General features: G+C 46.8%; 1 protein-coding gene across 1 annotated transcript; it reads left to right on the top strand.

The window, feature by feature from the left end:
* The first annotated feature begins 2,866 nt into the window (after positions 1-2,866).
* On the top strand, positions 2,867-20,918 carry LOC121639615 (H-2 class II histocompatibility antigen, E-S beta chain-like). The gene is made up of 6 exons (XM_041984945.1): positions 2,867-3,029; positions 3,260-3,532; positions 14,236-14,449; positions 14,939-15,006; positions 18,340-18,453; positions 19,921-20,918. The coding sequence occupies exons 1-6, from the start codon at positions 2,975-2,977 to the stop codon at positions 19,944-19,946; spliced, it is 750 nt and encodes a 249-aa protein (XP_041840879.1). The 5' UTR covers positions 2,867-2,974; the 3' UTR covers positions 19,947-20,918.
* Positions 20,919-21,622: the final 704 nt, after the last annotated feature.

Genomic DNA, 21,622 nt, shown 5'->3' with positions numbered 1-21,622 from the left:
CTAACACCCTCCCAGATACCAGAACCTGGACCCTATAATCCTGCTAACACCCTCCCAGATACCAGAACCTGAACCCTATAATCCTGCTAACACCCTCCCAGATACCAGAACCTGAACCCTATAATCCTGCTAACACCCTCCCAGATACCAGAACCTGGACCCTATAATCCTGCTAACACCCTCCCAGATACCAGAACCTGGACCCTATAATCCTGCTAACACCCTCCCAGATACCAGAACCTGGACCCTATAATCCTGCTAACACCCTCCCAGATACCAGAACCTGGACCCTATAATCCTGCTAACACCCTCCCAGATACCAGAACCTGAACCCTAGAATCCTGCTAACACCCTCCCAGATACCAGAACCTGGACCCTATAATCCTGCTAACACCCTCCCAGATACCAGAACCTGAACCCTATAATCCTGCTAACACCCTCCCAGATACCAGAACCTGAACCCTATAATCCTGCTAACACCCTCCCAGATACCAGAACCTGGACCCTATAATCCTGCTAACACCCTCCCAGATACCAGAACCTGAACCCTATAATCCTGCTAACATCCTCCCAGATACCAGAACCTGGGTGCTCATTTATAAAGCTTGCTTACGCACAAAAGCGGCGTAAGTGACTTTCTACGGAAAGTTTCTGATTTATAAAAACTAACGTGGCGGGAAAATGTGCGTACCGGTACGTAAACTCTGAAACTTGCTTACGAACATTTTGGAGACGGGAAACTGGCGGTGCTGCTGGTGAGGTGATGAACTTCACCTTCATTCATGCATGCCATCATGCCATCATATCCGACACTAGTGCCATAGAATCATAAACACAGAAGCCTGAAATATAGATGCGTTCCTGAAATCATACCTGTAGCCGACTTATAGGCACCCCATAGGAATTTAATGTTGTCAGTGCAGTATGGTCTTACTTGTTTTGATCGTAAAGCAAATGCACTCATTTGTTCACAGAAGACTAATTGTGACAAGGTGTGTAGTAATGAGTGTAATTACTGAGTAAACATAAATAGGTGAATTACGACCGTGCGTAATGCAGAACTTCACAATGGATGCGCTGGCACTCCTTGAAGATTACGCAAACGGCAGGATCAGGATGGAGAGAGTTTTTAGAGACCATCAAGATTTCCTGGCCAACGATGATGACTGGCTGATATGCCGATTTAGATTTCCTAGAGCAGTGCTCTTAAATCTATGTGCTGAGTTGGGCCCAGTGTTGGAGCGATCAACCCGCCGGAACCATGCCATACCCGCGCATATGCAGGTGCTGACAACTCTCGGGATTCTGGCAACCGGCTCTTTCCAGCGGGAATTAGCCGACAGGTAATTTTAATTTAATCTAAGCTGACATGTTCCAGCCCAACACTCAGTGGGTTTCAATAAGTTGTTACATTCCATTTTAGGTCTGGAATATCTCAGCCATCGCTGAGTAATGTAATGCCTGCCGTTTTGGATGGCATTATAAAAATGAGCAGTCGATACATAATGTTTCCATACACTGTAGGGGAACAGGCCAACATTAAAAGGCAATTTGCAGCATCAACCGGTTTCCCAAATGTAATCGGCGCGATTGACTGCACTCACGTTGCTATAAGGGCTCCAAGTCAGAATGAGTTTGTCTACGTTAACCGAAAAAATGTGCATTCAGTTAACGTGCAAGTCATTTCCGACTCAAACTTGCTTCTGACAAATTTAGTGGCACGGTGGCCTGGGTCAACCCATGATTCATCCATCCTGGCACACAGCAGTGTAGGGAATAGACAGCAGGCAGGTGCTTCGCGGGATGGGTGGCTTCTCGGTAAGTATCAACATACACTGTGGAAATCTCAACAAAGTCTCTGTTCTGAATTAATCTCCATAACCTGCAGGTGACAGTGGCTATCCCCTGAGACGGTGGCTCCTCACGCCTTTTGCGAACCCGCAAAGCGCAGAGGAGGCGCGCTTCAATTCCGTCCACGTTCGTGCGCGCTCTGTTGTGGAGCGAGCCATCGGCCTCTTTGCCTCCACCTTGAGATCCGACCACTTTTTTTTAATGTCTGGCACGGACCTCTCCGTCACCCCCACACTATTGACAGCTGCAACAACGTGTTGCCACTCTTCTGTTTTCCGTTTGTTGCTGATGCCACTACCGAGGCCGCCAAATAATATGTTTTTGCGAGCCTCCACCTCACCAACAAGTACCTCCACCTCCGTCTCCGTAAAATTACGTTTCCTCGTCTTTTCGGTTGCCATGATTTAGGTTTAAATAGCAGAGATCAGCTGGTTCATTTATATGCAGAAATGTCCATGAGGTGCTTTGCATTGACCATTTATAGTAGAATGTGGGCGTGTAGGGGGCGGGCTAGCAGCAGAATTCACTTGCGCAAGCTTTCAGGCAGAGTGTGATTTATAAAGGGAAAATTGCTTGCACCTGTGCGCACGCACGGTTTTATAAATCAGAATATTTTGTTGCTTACGCAAACTCTGGATTCTTGGCGGACGTCCACTTTTAGTAGGAATCCTACGCAGAGTTTTATAAATGAGCACCCTGGACCCTATAATCCTGCTTACACTCTCCCAGATACCAGAACCTGGACCCTATAATCCTGCTAACACCCTCCCAGATACCAGAACCTGGACCCACATGGACCTGAATGTTGATCAGAGTCCTGAAAAGTGCTGTATAAAGCTCAGCCTTCATTCTGCTTCTAATCCGTGTGTTTATGGAGGTTTAGAAATCTTTATTCTGGTCACCTGACTGATTACCTGTCTTAATGTTCTGTGTAGAACCTGAATGCATCTCTACCAGAACCAGAACCGTCCGTAAAGGGGACTCTAGTCCTGGTCCACGGTTCCAGCCTCCAGCCAGGTTCTTCTACCCGGTAACAGCTGATGCTGCGGTCACATGACCCTCCTCCGGGTTTTCCTGCAGCTCTCAGTCAGACTGGATCAGTTTGTCTGCTGGACTCAGAGAGATGGCTTCATCCTTCCTCTGCCTCACCCTCCTCTTCATCACCATCTACTCAGCAGGTAGGATCAATACTCACTGATCACTGATCAATACACACACCGTTCCATTCCTCTGTACAGCAGCTGGAGGAAACCTGATCAATACACACACCGTTCCATTCCTCTGTACAGCAGCTGGAGGAAACCTGATCAATACTGTGATCAATATGCTGGAGAACACATGGTGTTTGTACAGTGTGTAGAATCAATAACGTGATCAGTGATCAATACTGAGTGTGTGTGTGTTTCAGACGGGTTTAGGAAGTTTGACGTGGCTCGGTGTGTGTTTAACTCCACGGAGCTGAAGGACATCGAGTTCATCAGGTCCAGTTACTTCAACAAGCTGGAGTTCGCCAGGTTCTCCAGCAGTTTGGGGAAGTTCGTCGGATTCTCGGAGTTCGGAGTAAAACAGGCCGAAACCTGGAACAAGGATCCTTCATACATGGCTGCTCTGAGACTGGAGAAGGAGCGGTACTGCCAACAGAACATCGGCGTCTGGTACAACAATATTCTACCTAAATCAGGTGAGAGTACCATCCTCATCCTCATGATGAAGGTCAGACTGAGGCCCAATCCCATTTCTCTTTGTTACCCCTCCCCTGTCCCTTAAAACAGAGCTAGAAGGGGTGGGACTGAAGGTCCACCCCTACGAACTTCACTTCAACAATCACATACATCATCCGTAGTCACTAAAGAACATTGTACACTGGAACTACAAGAAATTTTAAAACAAAAACAATAAATATATTAAAACATATTAAACGTGGTGCTCAGACGGGGAAAACCGGCAAGACTGCCAGTTGTATTTAAAAAACGTTGCTGTTTGCGAAGCAGAAACATCGCCCTCATCACCGCGTGTCGGACTGATCTACGAGCCGTGATGAACCGCTGCTGCCTCTACGCTGCTGCCTCTACGCTGCTGCCTCTACGCTGCCTCTACGCTGCCGCCTCTACGCTGCCGCCTCTACGCTGCTGCCTCTACGCTGCCTCTACGCTGCTGCCTCTACGCTGCTGCCTCTACGCTGCTGCCTCTACGCTGCCTCTACGCTGCCTCTACGCTGCTGCCTCTACGCTGCCGCCTCTACGCTGCCGCCTCTACGCTGCCGCCACGCTGCTGCCTCTACGCTGCCGCCACGCTGCTGCCTCTACGCTGCCGCCTCTACGCTGCCGCCTCTACGCTGCCGCCTCTACGCTGCCGCCACGCTGCTGCCTCTACGCTGCTGCCTCTACGCTGCTGCCTCTACGCTGCCGCCTCTACGCTGCCGCCACGCTGCTGCCTCTACGCTGCTGCCTCTACGCTGCCGCCTCTACGCTGCCGCCTCTACGCTGCCGCCACGCTGCTGCCTCTACGCTGCTGCCTCTACGCTGCCGCCACGCTGCTGCCTCTACGCTGCTGCCTCTACGCTGCCTCTACGCTGCCGCCCCTACGCTGCCGCCTCTACGCTGCCGCCTCTACGCTGCTGCCTCTACGCTGCCTCTACGCTGCCGCCTCTACGCTGCCGCCTCTACGCTGCTGCCTCTACGCTGCTGCCTCTACGCTGCCTCTACGCTGCTGCCTCTACGCTGCTGCCTCTACGCTGCTGCCTCTACGCTGCTGCCTCCACGCTCTACTCTAATTTCATGTTTGTCTTGATGAAAGAAATAAAGTTGAATAAAACCTGCCAGTCACCTTCATGAACATCCTTCCTTTAGTCAATCACTTTAGATTGATTTATTATCACTTTTTAAAAGATAAACTAATAAATATTACTTAAGTTCTTCAAACAGAAACAGAATAATTCTGATCATAAAGAAAAACATATTAAAATCTATCATATTAGTTTATTCTTTATCAGGCAAACAGACGTAGACACACAGAACACCGATGTTTACATGTAGCATACGTAGCATTAAGCTAATCCATAACCATCCCTGCTGGGTAAAAAAGAAAGGAAGGAAGAAATAAACGTATAATAGAATGTTAACAACAGTATAACTAAAGTTTAATGAACCTGATGAATCTATGCTGTCAGAGGGTTTCTGGTTATTCTACATGTTAATTAAAGAGTTATTCGCACACGTCTGCATCATCAGCATAGAGTGAAACCCTCTCATCCAGGTTCTGTTTAATCCAGACTGATTTATATCTGAGTTCACATCCAGAGTCAGATCAATAATCTGCCGGAGGAACCCTGGTCCGTACTGACCGATTCCAGATCGATCCCAGAGTCGGATCAATATTCTTCCGGAGGAACCCTGGTCCGTACTGACCGATTCCAGATCGATCCCAGAGTGGGATCAATAATCTGCCGGAGGAACCCTGGTCCGTACTGACCGATTCCAGATCGATCCCAGAGTGGGATCAATAATCTGCCGGAGGAACCCTGGTCCGTACTGGCCGATTCCAGATCGATCCCAGAGTGGGATCAATGATCTGCCGGAGGAACCCTGGTCCGTACTGGCCGATTCCAGATCGATCCCAGAGTCGGATCAATGATCTGCCGGAGGAACCCTGGTCCGTACTGCCCGATTCCAGATCGATCCCAGAGTCGGATCAATGATCTGCCGGAGGAACCCTGGTCCGTACTGCCCGATTCCAGATCGATCCCAGAGTCGGATCAATGATCTGCCGGAGGAACCCTGGTCCGTACTGCCCGATTCCAGATCGATCCCAGAGTCGGATCAATGATCTGCCGGAGGAACCCTGGTCCGTACTGACCGATTCCAGATCGATCCCAGAGTCGGATCAATGATCTGCCGGAGGAACCCTGGTCCGTACTGACCGATTCCAGATCGATCCCAGAGTCGGATCAATGATCTGCCGGAGGAACCCTGGTCCGTACTGACCGATTCCAGATCGATCCCAGAGTGGGATCAATGATCTGCCGGAGGAACCCTGGTCCGTACTGACCGATTCCAGATCGATCCCAGAGTGGGATCAATGATCTGCCGGAGGAACCCTGGTCCGTACTGGCCGATTCCAGATCGATCCCAGAGTCGGATCAATGATCTGCCGGAGGAACCCTGGTCCGTACTGGCCGATTCCAGATCGATCCCAGAGTCGGATCAATGATCTCCCGGAGGAACCCTGGTCCGTACTGCCCGATTCCAGATCGATCCCAGAGTCGGATGAATGATCTGCCGGAGGAACCCTGGTCCGTACTGACCGATTCCAGATCGATCCCAGAGTCGGATCAATGATCTGCCGGAGGAACCCTGGTCCGTACTGACCGATTCCAGATCGATCCCAGAGTCGGATCAATGATCTGCCGGAGGAACCCTGGTCCGTACTGACCGATTCCAGATCGATCCCAGAGTCGGATCAATGATCTGCCGGAGGAACCCTGGTCCGTACTGGCCGATTCCAGATCGATCCCAGAGTCGGATCAATGATCTGCCGGAGGAACCCTGGTCCGTACTGGCCGATTCCAGATCGATCTCAGAGTCGGATCAATGATCTGCCGGAGGAACCCTGGTCCGTACTGATCGATTCCAGATCGATCCCAGAGTCGGATCAATGATCTGCTGTGATGAGACCGACTGGCCTCCACTCCCTACAAAACAAAGGACCTCTTCTACCCTCATGGTAGGAAACAGAACTGGACAACCCAGACTGGAAAGACTGACAACAAACCTCCAAAGCGTCTAAATGTGGAAGAGATTTGCAGAACAGATTTCTCCGCTATCGGAGGACTCGGGATCTTTATGGGACGACCATCTATCCCAGGACTGCGAGGTGAGGACTGATAACCGGTCAGAAAGGTAAAGGCCCCACGGGAAAGCTGAAGGCTGAGCCAGAAACTCTGATTATTGGTGATTCTGCTGTAAATGATGTTCAGTGGATGTGTGGAAAGAACATTCTGGAAGCCGTGGCTGATCACCCAAATGTGAGAACCATGGTTCTCCATACAGGGTCACATGATGTGTCCCAGCACCAATCTGAAGTTCTGTAAGAGGACTTTACTGGACTGTTAGACCCAGCGAGTCACATTTTAGTCTACAAAAACTTAAAAAGGTTTTAGTTTAGTTTTAATCAAATAAAAAAGAAGTATTAGTCTTTTAACAAATTAATTTAGGTCAATAATACGTATTATTATCATTGTTTTGTTGTTGGACTTCTGTGCTCGTCATGGACTGTCCATAACGAACACCTTGTTCAGACATAAGAGTGTCCACATGTGCACTTGGCACCAGGACACTCTAGGCTGCAGTTCGATGATCGACTTTGTAGTCGTGTCGTTGACTTGCGGCCGCATGTTCTGGACACTCGGGTGAAGAGAGGGGCGGAGCTGTCAACTGATCACCACCTGGTGGGGAGTTGGCTCAGGTGGTGGGGAAGGATGCCGGTCAGGCCTGGCAGACCCAAGCGTGTTGTGAGGGTCTGCTGGGAACGTCTGGCAGAGTCTCCTGTCAGAAAGAGTTTCAACTCCCATCTCCAGCAGAGCTTCAACTATGTCCCGGGTGAGTTGGGGGACATTGAGTCAGAATGGGCTGTGTTCCGTGCCTCTATTGTTGAGGCGGCCAGCTGCAGCTGTGGCCTTAAGGTCATCGGTGCCTGTCGTGGCGGTAACCCCCGAACTCGTTGGTGGATACTAGCAGTAAGGGATGCCGTCAAGCTGAAGAAGGAGTTCTATTGGGCCTTTTTGGCCTTTGGAGGGAATCCTTCGAAGACCTTCTCAATCCCACCAACACGTCTTCTGATGAGGAAGCAGAGTCTGGGGTAGCTGGTGCTGGCTCGCCTATCTCTGGGGCTGAGGTCGCTGAGGTGGTTAAAAAGCTCCTCAGTGGCAAGGCCCCGGGGATGGATGAGGTCCGCCCAGAGTTTCTTGGATGCTGTAGGGCTGTCTTGGTTGACACGCCTCTACAGCATCACAGGGGACATCGGGGACAGTTCCCCTGGACTGGCAGACTGGGGTGGTGGTCCCCCTCTTCAAAACGGGGGACCGGAGGGTGTGCTCCAACTACAGGGGGATCACACTCCTCAGCCTCCCTGGTAAGGTCTATTCAGGGGTGCTGGAGAGGAGGGGCCGTCGAACCTGTCGCATTGAGGAGGAGAAGTGTGGTTTTCATCCTGGTCGTGGAACAGTGGACCAGCTCTACACCCTCTTCAGGGTCTTTGAGGGGGCATGGGAGTTTGCTCCACCAATCTACATGTGCTTTGTGGACTTGGAGAAGGCATTTGACAGTGTCCACCGGGGACTCCTGTGGGGGGTACACCAGGAGTATGGAGTGCCGGACTCACATGTACGAGCTGTCTGGTCCCTGTACGACTGGTGTCAGAGCTTGGTGCACGTTGCCGGCAGTAAACCAGAATTGTTTCCAGTGCGGGTTGGACTCCGCCAAGGCTGTCCTCTGTCACCGATTCTGTTCATAACCTTTATGGACAGAATTTCTGGGTGCAGCCGAGGTGTTGAGGAGATCTGGTTCGGTGGAGCGGGAGATCGACAGGCGGATCGATGCGGCGTCTGCAGTGATGCGGACTCTGCAAAATAAAAATAGGAGATCTATAAGTTCAACATATAGCAACACATTGTGAGCTTGTTGTTTGGTTATTTTCACAAATTACAAAATTAAAAGGAATGGTTTTAGATTTAGAAGGTTTCCAACCAACAGCAGATACTGTAATTAATTACTCCTAAAAAGCAAAGAGCAACAACATTCTTACTTTGGTAACTGTGGCTTTATTTTGGAGAATTTTCTGAAGTGTAAAACTCCGCTATGAACACACACATGTCCAAAATATGAGCAAAGGATGAGGAACACATGCTCAACGTGACCTGGTCTGCCAGTGGAATGATGATGGATTATAGTTAAAATATGTCCATATATCGTTTCATCGCTTCCACCAAACCCCTTCATCAATGCTGCCGCCATGATTCATCTATAAATGAATAAACTGCTTGTGTGTGTGTGCTGCACGTCTGCTGGTGGGCGTGGCCAAGGTACAGCAGCGTTGCTGATTGACAGATTCCCCTCCAACAGGCAGAAATGTCGTGTTTTTAATGTCGGACAATCTCATCTCATCAACAAAATCTTACAAACGTCTCGTCATGTTTTCTTCATCAGAGCCTTTTTTAGCTCGTCACCGTCTCGTTATCGTCATGACAAAAAGGTTCGTAAACAAAATAAATTTGTCATCGTCATCATTAATGAAAACAGCTGCTCTGAAAGCAGATCTGGGAAACAGCCTGGACAACGCTGGGCTGACTCAGCATATAACTGAGCCTACACACACTAAAGGACACACTCTAGACTTACTGGTATGGAAGGTTTGGACGTTTCCATGGTTACTTTGTCTAATGTGGGCCTGCCTGATCATTACTGTGTTTTCTTTGCGATACGAATCCTGTCAATGGAGGTGATCACAGAACGTGTATAACTGAAAACAGGACTGGGATGTTTAACCAGGTCTTCTCTTTAACACCTGCCCTGTCAGGGCTTCAGCCAATCAGCTTGCTGCTAGTTTTAATGCTAACATGCTAAATATTATGGATGCTGTTGCTCCTGTTAAGGTGAAGGTCGTCTCTGGAAGGAAAAGGTCTCCATGGAGAAATTCCACACTGGTGAAAAATGAAAAAAAAGACTGTCGGAAAGCCGAGCGCAGATGGAGAAAAACATCTAAAGGTTCATTATGACATAAAGAGAAACTTCACTCTTATAACTTACACCTGAGGAAGCAGGACGTCAGACAGGAGACATACTGGTCCATGAAAACCAGTTTAACCACCATGACACAGTTTAATCCATTAACAGCAAAGATCTGGACGACATCTTACGTCAGCTGAACTTCTCCTCTTGCTGCTTGGACATCCTGCCCCCAGGTTTCTTCAAAAAGGTCTCAAGACTCTGGAACCAGATCTGGTCCAGATTGTGAACTGGTCTTTAATTGCAGGTGTCTTCCCAGAACTTCTAAAAACAGCTGTAATCAAGCCTCTGCTAAAAAGGGACAATCTAGACACAAATAAGCAACTACAGGCCGACCTCAAATCTTCTGTTTCTCAGTAAGACCATCTAAAAGTAATTTTTAATCAACTAAATGATTTTTTAACACAAAGCTGCTACGATGTCTTCCAGACAGCACCACAGCACCGAGATGCTCTGACCAAAGTCATTAATGACATAAGTTTGAATACAGATGATGGTAAATGGTCTTGTACTTATACAGCGCTTTTCCAGCCAGTTTGACCACTCAAAGCGCTCTACTTATCACATTCACCCATTCACACACACATTCACACCCCGATAGGCACATCGGGAGGCAACGTGGGGTTAAGTGTCTTGCCCAAGGACACTTCGGCATGTAGTCAGAGGAAGCCTGGAATCGATCCGCCGACCTTCCGGTCGAAAGACGACTGCTCCTCCACCTGAGCTACAGCCGCCCCTGATGGAAAAATGTCAGTCTTAGTCTTACTGGACCTCAGTGCTGCATTTGATACAGTCGACCACAATATATTACTTAAAAGACTGGAGAACTGGGTGGCCTCTCTGGTACGGGTTTAAATCTTATTTAGAGAACAGGATGTACTTTGTGTCAGTAGGTAACTTTACATCTGAGCAGACAAGAATTACATGTGGAGTTCCCCAAGGTTCCATCCTGGGGCCTCTTCTGTTTAACATCTACATGCTCCCACTGGTACAGGTCATAAAGAACAACATTAGTTACCATAGCTACGCAGATGACACACAGGTATATATTACAATGTCACCAGGAGACCGAGGCCCCGTACAGGCTCTTGGTAAATGTATTGAGGAGATTAATGACTGGATGTGTCTGAACTTTCTTCAGTTAAACAAAAACTAAACTGAGGTAATGGTCTTAAATTAAAGGGTCACCACAGAGCTTCAGTCTATACCTGACCTAAACTTTGAGAACCACATGAAGGGAACCACAAAGTCAGCCTACTATCAGCTTAAGAACATATCAAGGGTAAAAGATCTGGTGTCTCAGCAGGACCTGGAAAAACTAGTCCAGCTTCCATCTTTAGTCGGCTTGATTATTGTAACAGTGTTTTTACAGGTTCTACCTAAAACATCAGTCAGACACCTGCAGCTGATCCAGAACTCTGCTGCTCCAGTCCTCACTAAGACCAAGAAAGTGGACCACATCAGTCCAGCTCTGAGGTCTTTACACTGGCTGCTGGTCCGTCAGAGGATAGACTTTAAAGTTCTGCTGCTGGTCTAGAAAGCTCTGAATGGTTTAGGACCAACATACATCAGAGACCTCTCGACCCAGTATGAACCTACCAGAACCCTCAGGTCATCTGGATCCAGGTTCTTATCAGTTCCAGAGTCAGAACCAGACATGGAGAAGCTGCATTCAGCTTCTATGTTCCACATGTCTGGAACAAACTCCCAGAAAGCCTCAGATCAGCTGAAACACTCATTTTATTTAGATCCAGGTTAAAGACCCACCTGTTCTCTGCTGCTGGACTAGTTTTTATTTAGATCCAGGTTAAAGACCCACCTGTTCTCTGCTGCTGGACTAGTTTTTATTTAGATCCAGGTTAAAGACCCACCTGTTCTCTGCTGCTGGACTAGTTTTTATTTAGATCCAGGTTAAAGACCCACCTGTTCTCTGCTGCTGGACTAGTTTTTATTTAGATCCAGGTTAAAGACCCACCTGTTCTCTGCTGCATGGACTAGTTTTTATTTAGATCCAGGTTAAAGACCCACCTGTTCTCTGCTGCTGGACTAGTTTTTATTTAGATCCAGGTTAAAGACCCGCCTGTTCTCTGCTGCTGGACTAGTTTTTATTTAGATCCAGGTTAAAGACCCACCTGTTCTCTGCTGCTGGACTAGTTTTTATTTAGATCCAGGTTAAAGACCCACCTGTTCTCTGCTGCTGGACTAGTTTTTATTTAGATCCAGGTTAAAGACCCACCTGTTCTCTGCTGCTGGACTAGTTTTTATTTAGATCCAGGTTAAAGACCCACCTGTTCTCTGCTGCTGGACTAGTTTTTATTTAGATCCAGGTTAAAGACCCACCTGTTCTCTGCTGCTGGACTAGTTTTTATTTAGATCCAGGTTAAAGACCCACCTGTTCTCTGCTGCTGGACTAGTTTTTATTTAGATCCAGGTTAAAGACCCACCTGTTCTCTGCTGCTGGACTAGTTTTTATTTAGATCCAGGTTAAAGACCCCCCTGTTCTCTGCTGCTGGACTAGTTTTTATTTAGATCCAGATTAAAGACCCGCCTGTTCTCTGCTGCTGGACTAGTTTTTATTTAGATCCAGGTTAAAGACCCGCCTGTTCTCTGCTGCTGGACTAGTTTTTATTTAGATCCATGTTAAAGACCCGCCTGTTCTCTGCTGCTGGACTAGTTTTTATTTAGATCCAGGTTAAAGACCCGCCTGTTCTCTGCTGCTGGACTAGTTTTTATTTAGATCCAGGTTAAAGACCCACCTGTTCTCTGCTGCTGGACTAGTATTTATTTAGATCCAGGTTAAAGACCCACCTGTTCTCTGCTGCTGGACTAGTTTTTATTTAGATCCAGGTTAAAGACCCACCTGTTCTCTGCTGCTGGACTAGTTTTTATTTAGATCCAGGTTAAAGACCCACCTGTTCTCTGCTGCTGGACTAGTTTTTATTTAGATCCAGGTTAAAGACCCACCTGTTCTCTGCTGCTGGACTAGTTTTTATTTAGATCCAGGTTAAAGACCCACCCGTTCTCTGCTGCTGGACTAGTTTTTATTTAGATCCAGGTTAAAGACCCACCTGTTCTCTGCTGCTGGACTAGTTTTTATTTAGATCCAGGTTAAAGACCCACCTGTTCTCTGCTGCTGGACTAGTTTTTATTTAGATCCAGGTTAAAGACCCACCTGTTCTCTGCTGCTGGACTAGTTTTTATTTAGATCCAGGTTAAAGACCCACCTGTTCTCTGCTGCTGGACTAGTTTTTATTTAGATCCAGGTTAAAGACCCACCTGTTCTCTGCTGCTGGACTAGTTTTTATTTAGATCCAGGTTAAAGACCCACCTGTTCTCTGCTGCATGGACTAGTTTTTATTTAGATCCAGGTTAAAGACCCACCTGTTCTCTGCTGCTGGACTAGTTTTTATTTAGATCCAGGTTAAAGACCCACCTGTTCTCTGCTGCTGGACTAGTTTTTATTTAGATCCAGGTTAAAGACCCACCTGTTCTCTGCTGCTGGACTAGTTTTTATTTAGATCCAGGTTAAAGACCCACCTGTTCTCTGCTGCTGGACTAGTTTTTATTTAGATCCAGGTTAAAGACCCACCTGTTCTCTGCTGCATGGACTAGTTTTTATTTAGATCCAGGTTAAAGACCCACCTGTTCTCTGCTGCTGGACTAGTTTTTATTTAGATCCAGGTTAAAGACCCACCTGTTCTCTGCTGCATGGACTAGTTTTTATTTAGATCCAGGTTAAAGACCCACCTGTTCTCTGCTGCATGGACTAGTTTTTATTTAGATCCAGGTTAAAGACCCACCTGTTCTCTGCTGCTGGACTAGTTTTTATTTAGATCCAGGTTAAAGACCCGCCTGTTCTCTGCTGCTGGACTAGTTTTTATTTAGATCCAGGTTAAAGACCCGCCTGTTCTCTGCTGCTGGACTAGTTTTTATTTAGATCCAGGTTAAAGACCCACCTGTTCTCTGCTGCTGGACTAGTTTTTATTTAGATCCAGATTAAAGACCCGCCTGTTCTCTGCTGCTGGACTAGTTTTTATTTAGATCCAGGTTAAAGACCCGCCTGTTCTCTGCTGCTGGACTAGTTTTTATTTAGATCCAGGTTAAAGACCCGCCTGTTCTCTGCTGCTGGACTAGTTTTTATTTAGATCCAGGTTAAAGACCCGCCTGTTCTCTGCTGCTGGACTAGTTTTTATTTAGATCCAGGTTAAAGACCCACCTGTTCTCTGCTGCTGGACTAGTATTTATTTAGATCCAGGTTAAAGACCCACCTGTTCTCTGCTGCTGGACTAGTTTTTATTTAGATCCAGGTTAAAGACCCACCTGTTCTCTGCTGCTGGACTAGTTTTTATTTAGATCCAGGTTAAAGACCCACCTGTTCTCTGCTGCTGGACTAGTTTTTATTTAGATCCAGGTTAAAGACCCACCTGTTCTCTGCTGCTGGACTAGTTTTTATTTAGATCCAGGTTAAAGACCCACCTGTTCTCTGCTGCTGGACTAGGTTTTATTTAGAGTCCAGATCTGGATGTACATGAAATGTGTGTACAAATACATTTCCTTACCTTCTTTAAGTCTCTGGTTCTGATGATGCTCCTGTGTCTTCCAGCTGAACCCTACGTCAGGCTGTACTCCACCACGCCCCCTGCTGGTCGCCATCCCGCCATGTTGGTCTGCAGAGTCTACGACTTCTACCCTAAAACCATCAGAGTCAGCTGGCTCAGAGACGGACAGGAAGTCACCTCTGATGTCACTTCCACCGATGAGATGGAGGACGGTGATTGGTACTACCAGATCCACTCCCACCTGGAGTACACACCCAGGTGAGTCCAGATTCAGGTCTCGAGCTGGATCAGGATCTTAATGATATATCAGGTTCATCATGGTTTTCAGCACCATGAAGTGGTCTATTCGTTCTGTGCTGCATCACCATGGCAACAGATGCAGAAAAACTAACTTGATCTGGAGCAGGTTCAAGTATCCAGACTGGCAGTGAAGGAGAACCACTCAAGGTCCCTAAGCAAGATTCCAAGACTGGAATCTAAAAACTATCAAAACAGGATTTACCAGGGTTCTACCTGGTTTCTACCTGGTTTCTACCTGGTTTCTATCAGGGTTCTAACAGGGTTCTACCTGGTTTCTACCTGGTTTCTATCAGGGTTCTAACAGGGTTCTACCTGGTTTCTACCTGGTTTCTATCGGGGTTCTTACAGGGTTCTAACAGGGTTCTAACAGGGTTCTAACAGGGTTCCAGAGTTTCTGGACTTCGTGGTTCAGTTTCATGTCAGTGACGTTGGTTTGTGTTGGTGCAGGTCTGGAGAGAAGATCGCCTGTAAGGTGGAACACGCCAGCCTGAAGGAACCTCTGATAAAGGACTGGGGTAAATACCTGTCTGGTTCTACACCTGTCTGATCTACACCTGTCTGGTTCTACACCTGTCTGATTTACACCTGTATGATCTACACCTGTCTGGTTCTACACCTGTCTGATCTACACCTGTCTGGTTCTACACCTGTCTGGTTCTACACCTATCTGATTATACACCTATCTGGTTCTACACCTATCTGATCTAGACCTGTCTGGTTCTACACCTGTCTAATCTACACCTGTCTGATTCTACACCTGTCTGATCTACACCTGTCTGGATCTACACCTGTCTGATCTACACCTGTCTGGTTCTACACCTGTCTGGTTCTACACCTATCTGATTATACACCTATGTGGTTCTACACCTGTCTGGTTCTACACCTGTCTTATCTACACCTGTCTGGTTCTACACCTGTCTAATCTACACCTGTCTGATCTACACCTGTCTGGTTCTACACCTGTCTGGTTCTACACCTGTCTGGTTCTACACCTATCTGATTATACACCTATGTGGTTCTACACCTGTCTGGTTCTACACCTATCTGATCTACACCTGTCTGGTTCTACACCTGTCTGGTTCTACACCTATCTGATCTACACCTGTCTGGTTCTACACCTGTCTGGTTCTACACCTATCTGATCTACACCTGTCTGGTTCTACACCTGTCTGGTTCTACACCTATCTGATTATACACCTATCTGGTTCTACACCTATCTGATCTAGACCTGTCTGGTTCTACACCTGTCTAATCTACACCTGTCTGATTCTACACCTGTCTGATCTACACCTGTCTGGTTCTACACCTGTCTGATCCACACCTGTCTGATCTACAACTGTCTGATCTACACCTGTCTGGATCTACACCTATCTGATTCTACACCTATCTGGTTCTACACCTATCTGATCTAGACCTGTCTGGTTCTACACCTGTCTAATCTACATCTGTCTGATCCATACCTGTCTGATCTACACCTGTCTGATCCATACCTGTCTGATCTACACCTGTCTGGATCTACACGTGTCTGATCTACACCTGTCTGGTTCTACACCTGTATGATCTACACCTGTCTGGTTCTACACCTGTCTGATCCACACCTGTCTGGTTCTACACCTGTCTGATCCACACCTGTCTGGTTCTACACCTGTCTGGTTCCACACCTTTCTGGATCTACACTTGTCTTATCTACACCTGTCTGGTTCTACACCTGTCTGGTTCTACACCTGTCTGATCTACACGTGTCTGATCTACACCTGTCTGGTTCTACACCTGTCTGATCTACACCTGTCTGATCTACACCTGTCTGGTTCTACACCTGTCTGTTCCACACCTGTCTGGTTCTACACCTGTCTGGTTCTACACCTGTCTGATCTACACCTGTCTGGTTCTACACCTGTCTGATCTACACCTGTCTGATCCACACCTGTCTGGTTCTACACCTGTCTGGTTCTACACCTGTCTGATCTACACCTGTCTGGATCTACACGTGTCTGATCTACACCTGTCTGGTTCTACACCTGTCTGATCCACATCTGTCTCATCTACACCTGTCTGATTCTACACCTATCTTATCTACACCTGTCTGGTTCTACACCTGTCTAATCTACACCTGTTTGGTTCTACACCTGTCTGTTCCACACCTGTCTGATCTACACCTTTCTGGTTCTACACCTGTCTGATCCACACCTCTCTGATCTACACCTCTCTGATCTACATCTGTCTGATCCACACCTCTCTGATCTACACCTGTCTGTTCTACACCTGTCTGGTTCTACACTTGTCTGGTTCTACACCTGTCTGATCTACACCTCTCTGATCTACACCTGTCTGTTCTACACCTGTCTGATCTACACCTGTCTGGTTCTACACTTGTCTGGTTCTACACCTGTCTGATCTACACCTCTCTGGATCTACACTTGTCTTATCTACACCTGTCTGGTTCTACACCTGTCTGATCCACACCTGTCTGGTTCTACACCTGTCTGGTTCTATACCTGTCTGATCTACACCTGTCTGGATCTACACGTGTCTGATCTACACCTGTCCGGTTCTACACCTGTCTGGTCCACATCTGTCTTATCTACACCTGTCTGGATCTACACCTGTCTCGTTCTACACCTGTCTAATCTACACCTGTCTGGTTCTACACCTGTCTGTTCCACACCTGTCTGATCTACACCTTTCTGGTTCTACACCTCTCTGATCTACACCTCTCTGATCCACACCTGTCTGTTCTACACCTGTCTGATCTACACCTGTCTGGTTCTACACTTGTCTGGTTCTACACCTGTCTGATCTACACCTCTCTGGATCTACACTTGTCTTATCTACACCTGTCTGGTTCTACACCTCTCTGATCCACACCTGTCTGTTCTACACCTGTCTGATCTACACCTGTCTGGTTCTACACTTGTCTGGTTCTACACCTGTCTGATCTACACCTCTCTGGATCTACACTTGTCTTATCTACACCTGTCTGGTTCTACACCTGTCTGATCCACACCTGTCTGGTTCTACACCTGTCTGGTTCTATACCTGTCTGATCTACACCTGTCTGGATCTACACGTGTCTGATCTACACCTGTCTGGTTCTACACCTGTCTGGTCCACATCTGTCTTATCTACACCTGTCTGATTCTACACCTGTCTTATCTACACCTGTCTGGTTCTACACCTGTCTGTTCCACACCTGTCTGATCTACACCTGTCTGGTTCTACACCTGTCTGATCCAAACCTCTCTGATCTACACCTGTCTGATCCACACCTCTCTGATCTACACCTGTCTGTTCTACACCTGTCTGATCTACACCTCTCTGGATCTACACTTGTCTTATCTACACCTGTCTGGTTCTACACCTGTCTGATCCACACCTGTCTGGTTCTACACCTGTCTGATTCTATACCTGTCTGATCTACACCTGTCTGGATCTACACGTGTCTGATCTACACCTGTCTCGTTCTACACCTGTCTGGTTCTACACCTGTCTGATCTACACCTGTCTGGATCTACACCTGTCTGGTTCTACACCTGTCTGATCCACACCTCTCTGATCTACACCTGTCTGATCCACACCTCTCTGATCTACACCTGTCTGTTCTACACCTGTCTGGTTCTACACCTGTCTGATCCACACCTGTCTGGTTCTACACCTGTCTTATCTACACCTGTCTGGTTCTACACCTGTCTGATCTACACCTGTCTGTTTCTACACCTGTCTAATCCACACCTCTCTGATCTACACCTGTCTGGTTCTACATCTGTCTGTTCTACACCTGTCAGATCTACACCTGTCTGATCTACACCTGTCTGGTTCTACATCTGTCTGTCTCACCTGTGTGTCCTCAGACCCGTCCATGCCTGAGTCAGAAAGAAACAAGATCGCCGTCGGAGCCTCAGGACTGATCCTGGGTCTGATCTTATCTCTGGCTGGATTCATCTACTACAGGAGGAATGCCCGAGGTTAGACCAGTTTAAAACCAGTTCTGATTAATTTAAAACCAGTTCAGTTCAGTTTAAACTAGTTTACCCCAGTTCAGATCAGGTTAAGCTGGTTTAAAACCCCTTCAGACCAGTTTAGAGCAGTTTAAAACCAATACAGTCTAGTTTAAAACCAGTTCTGACCAGGTTAAACTACTAAGGAGGACGTTCAGAGAGAGACGGATACCACCTCAATGTTCCACCCAACCACAGGAAGTCATTCCTACCTGCAGCCATCACACTGTACACCTCCTCCATATAACATCCACTGTTATACTTTTACTTTTTACTGTCGTACTGATGATACTGTACATAGTACTCACTGCAGGACTGATCCTGGACCTGTTTATTTAGATTATTGTAACTAACTTTGATTATCCTTTCTTATTTGGTAGGAGCGACTGTGTGCACACAGTTCCCTCTGGGATTCTGGTTCTAACTCTGATTTAAACTAGTTTTAAACCAGTTCTTCTTCTAAAACTAACCTGTTATCCAGCAGAACAAAGAAGAATCAGTACAAACCACAAATAAACTTCACATCATTTACTTTAAAGCTGATCATCCTGCATGTCTGTGTTGTTACTGCAGCATGAAAACCGCTGGTCCTGGAAGGAAAGGGGATCTGGACAGGGATCCTTTATCCAGATAAATCCAGTTGTATCCGGTTGGGTCTCAGTTGTGTTGAGTTGGATGTTACTTAGAAGAAGGAGGCCGGTTCCTTCTCTCTGGGTTAGTGATGTTAGCAGCGAGGCTAACCAAGCAGCAGGAGGTTTTCATTTACTTTTTATTTTATTTTTTTAAACAAAAAACAAAAAAGGACAAAAACAACAAAACAAAAACACATTTAGCTTTTTTTTTTATTCTTAATCTAAAACCTAAAACCGGATAATAAACCGTTATATAATTTCCCGTTTTGGTCTCAAGTATCCTGGAGGTGGGATCCATCAGAGGTCTGGTTGGAGGGGAGGCAGAATGAAGGAAGTCCAGGGGGGTCATCCTGAAGCTGGGGAGGTTGGTGGGCGTGGCTTCCTGGAAAGGAAGTTAGTTCCCTTTCACAGTAAAAGCGTGTTTTATCTAGAGATGGAGACTTGGTCCTGAGGTCCCAACAACGACTCGGACTTCAACCAGTAAAAGAACCAGTCTAGAAGATGTTAACGCAGACGGTCAGAACCCGTTAAACCACCATCAGACCACTTCAGTCCAGTTTCAGAGTCTCTCCAGACCACTTTGGACCAGTTTTCTATGTTCAGCCTCAGTTTAAACTCATCAGGCCAGTTTAGTCTAAACCAGTTCAGGAGAGTCTGAACCAGGTCAGGAGAGTCTGAACCAGGTCAGGAGAATCTGAACCAGTTCAGGAGAGTCTGAACCAGTTCAGGAGAGTCTGAACCAGTTCAGGAGAGTCTGAACCAGGTCAGTATTTGTTCATTCTGTCTCTTCTCTTTTTCTCAGGTCGTATTCTGGTTCCCTCTATTTGAGACTGGATCCTGGTCCTGGTCCTGGTCCCGGTCCTGGTCCCGGTTCCAGTCCTGGTCGTGGTCCTGGTTCTGATTCCAGTCCTGATCCTGGTCCTGATCCTGGTCCCAGTCCCGGTCCTGGTCCCAGTCCCGGTCCTTGTGTGACGACTCATCCAGACCTTTGGACTGAACCAGGACGGTTGTACAGGTTCTACCAGGTTTTGTACATATGCTCCTCATCTTATCAGCTGGATTTCCTGGTTTCCAGGTCACTCAGAAACATCCGGATTAGTTCAGGTTTAGTGGTTTTTATCAGCCACGCTTGATGGTCTCTTTTCTGACCATAAATGGTTCCTTCTAAACCTTGAACGACCAGCTTTCTGGTAAAACCACATGTATTTACACAACCTGAACATCTCTGAAACTTTCATTTATTCATTTCAAATTTCCTCCAAAACAGAAACACAAGCAGGTCCACAAACATTTTACTCATCCAGAATTAATCATCTGATCCATGACTGAAGCTCTGGCTTACTACACCTTTATTATTCCTCCTCTACCTGCAGATATTCCCACTGGCAGCACGTCAGCTCATTTAACTACGCAGGATCTGAAAACGTCCTATGGCTGCAGGAAGTCGGGACTCGTCCTTCTGATGGAGAACCCTGTTGATGATATTGAGACCTTCTGTGAAGACCCAGCCAGTCGTTAAAGGCTGTGATCAGGACTGTTTTTACAGGACTGTTAATCTTCAGAGACCCTGGGAGTGAAAAGATTGTAGGAACACATGAAAGGACTTTATTTTCTTCTTCTGTGGTCGGTCAGTGTGAACCTCCCTCCAGGGGTCCAGCACCAGAGACCGTTGTTTCCAGGGGGACGGGCGATGTAAGGATGTGTCCTGAGACTGGACTTCTAACATTGTCAGCTGGCCTGTGTGTTAACGTGTCTTCTGGTTGTGTTTGAACTCAGTAAACAGCTGTGTCTTCTCACCGATCTGTGTGTCTGTCGTTCATGTGAGGAATTTTCCTAACGTTAGCCTGACCCTGAGCAGGCTAGCTCTGGTGCATCGGTTACCATGGTTACTCAGCAGGTATTCCCATAAGCCACGCTGATGGAACAGAACTGGATCCCTAATGAGCCAGACTTACCAAGAAAAGCCTGGCTTTCCCTTCATTCAGCTTCATGGAAAACCTCCCTGCAGACCTTCCCAGGATCTGATTACCAACCACCGTCCTCATTCCTCACAATCAACCCGCCTCCGGTTAAACATTTACTCTTCTATGGATGAATTTCTGGATCATCACAGTTACACAAACATTTCCCCGTTTAGTTTGTTCTGGATTTTATAATTTCTAAATTTAGTGTTTCGGTTGAATACAGTTTTTAATGCTGGTGGAACCGAACTATGTAACAATTATTAGTCTTTATAAGGAAAAACAGAGTTTAGGATGCACATAAAACCTTTAACCTTAGAAAAACTCTCAATCAGTCCAGACAGAAGCTGCGTTTCCATTACAGTATTTCACTAAATAAAAACGACATTTCTAATATTCGATAAAGTGCAGTTGTGATTTGCAGGTGTTTCCAACTCTTATTAATAGAAGGTTAAATTTTGACATAGATAATCCAATCATAGATCCAGAAGGCAGATTTATAATAGTTACATTATCTATTAAAAATGTTAAGTTATGTATTGT

The sequence above is a fragment of the Melanotaenia boesemani genome, chromosome 5 (assembly GCF_017639745.1).
Source record: "Melanotaenia boesemani isolate fMelBoe1 chromosome 5, fMelBoe1.pri, whole genome shotgun sequence".
NCBI classification, from domain to species: domain Eukaryota; kingdom Metazoa; phylum Chordata; class Actinopteri; order Atheriniformes; family Melanotaeniidae; genus Melanotaenia; species Melanotaenia boesemani.
This window is presented reverse-complemented; position numbering and strand designations above follow the sequence as displayed.

What these genes read in the sequence shown, in the direction of transcription:
- LOC121639615 (XM_041984945.1), top strand. Translation starts at nt 2,975, where the DNA reads ATGGCTTCATCCTTCCTCTGCCTCACCCTCCTCTTCATCACCATCTAC. An exon ending in CAATATTCTACCTAAATCAG is followed by an intron (nt 3,533 to 14,235) that starts GTGAGAGTACCA and finishes TGTGTCTTCCAG; the next exon opens with CTGAACCCTACGTCAGGCTG. An exon ending in CTACAGGAGGAATGCCCGAG is followed by an intron (nt 18,454 to 19,920) that starts GTTAGACCAGTT and finishes TCTTTTTCTCAG; the next exon opens with GTCGTATTCTGGTTCCCTCT.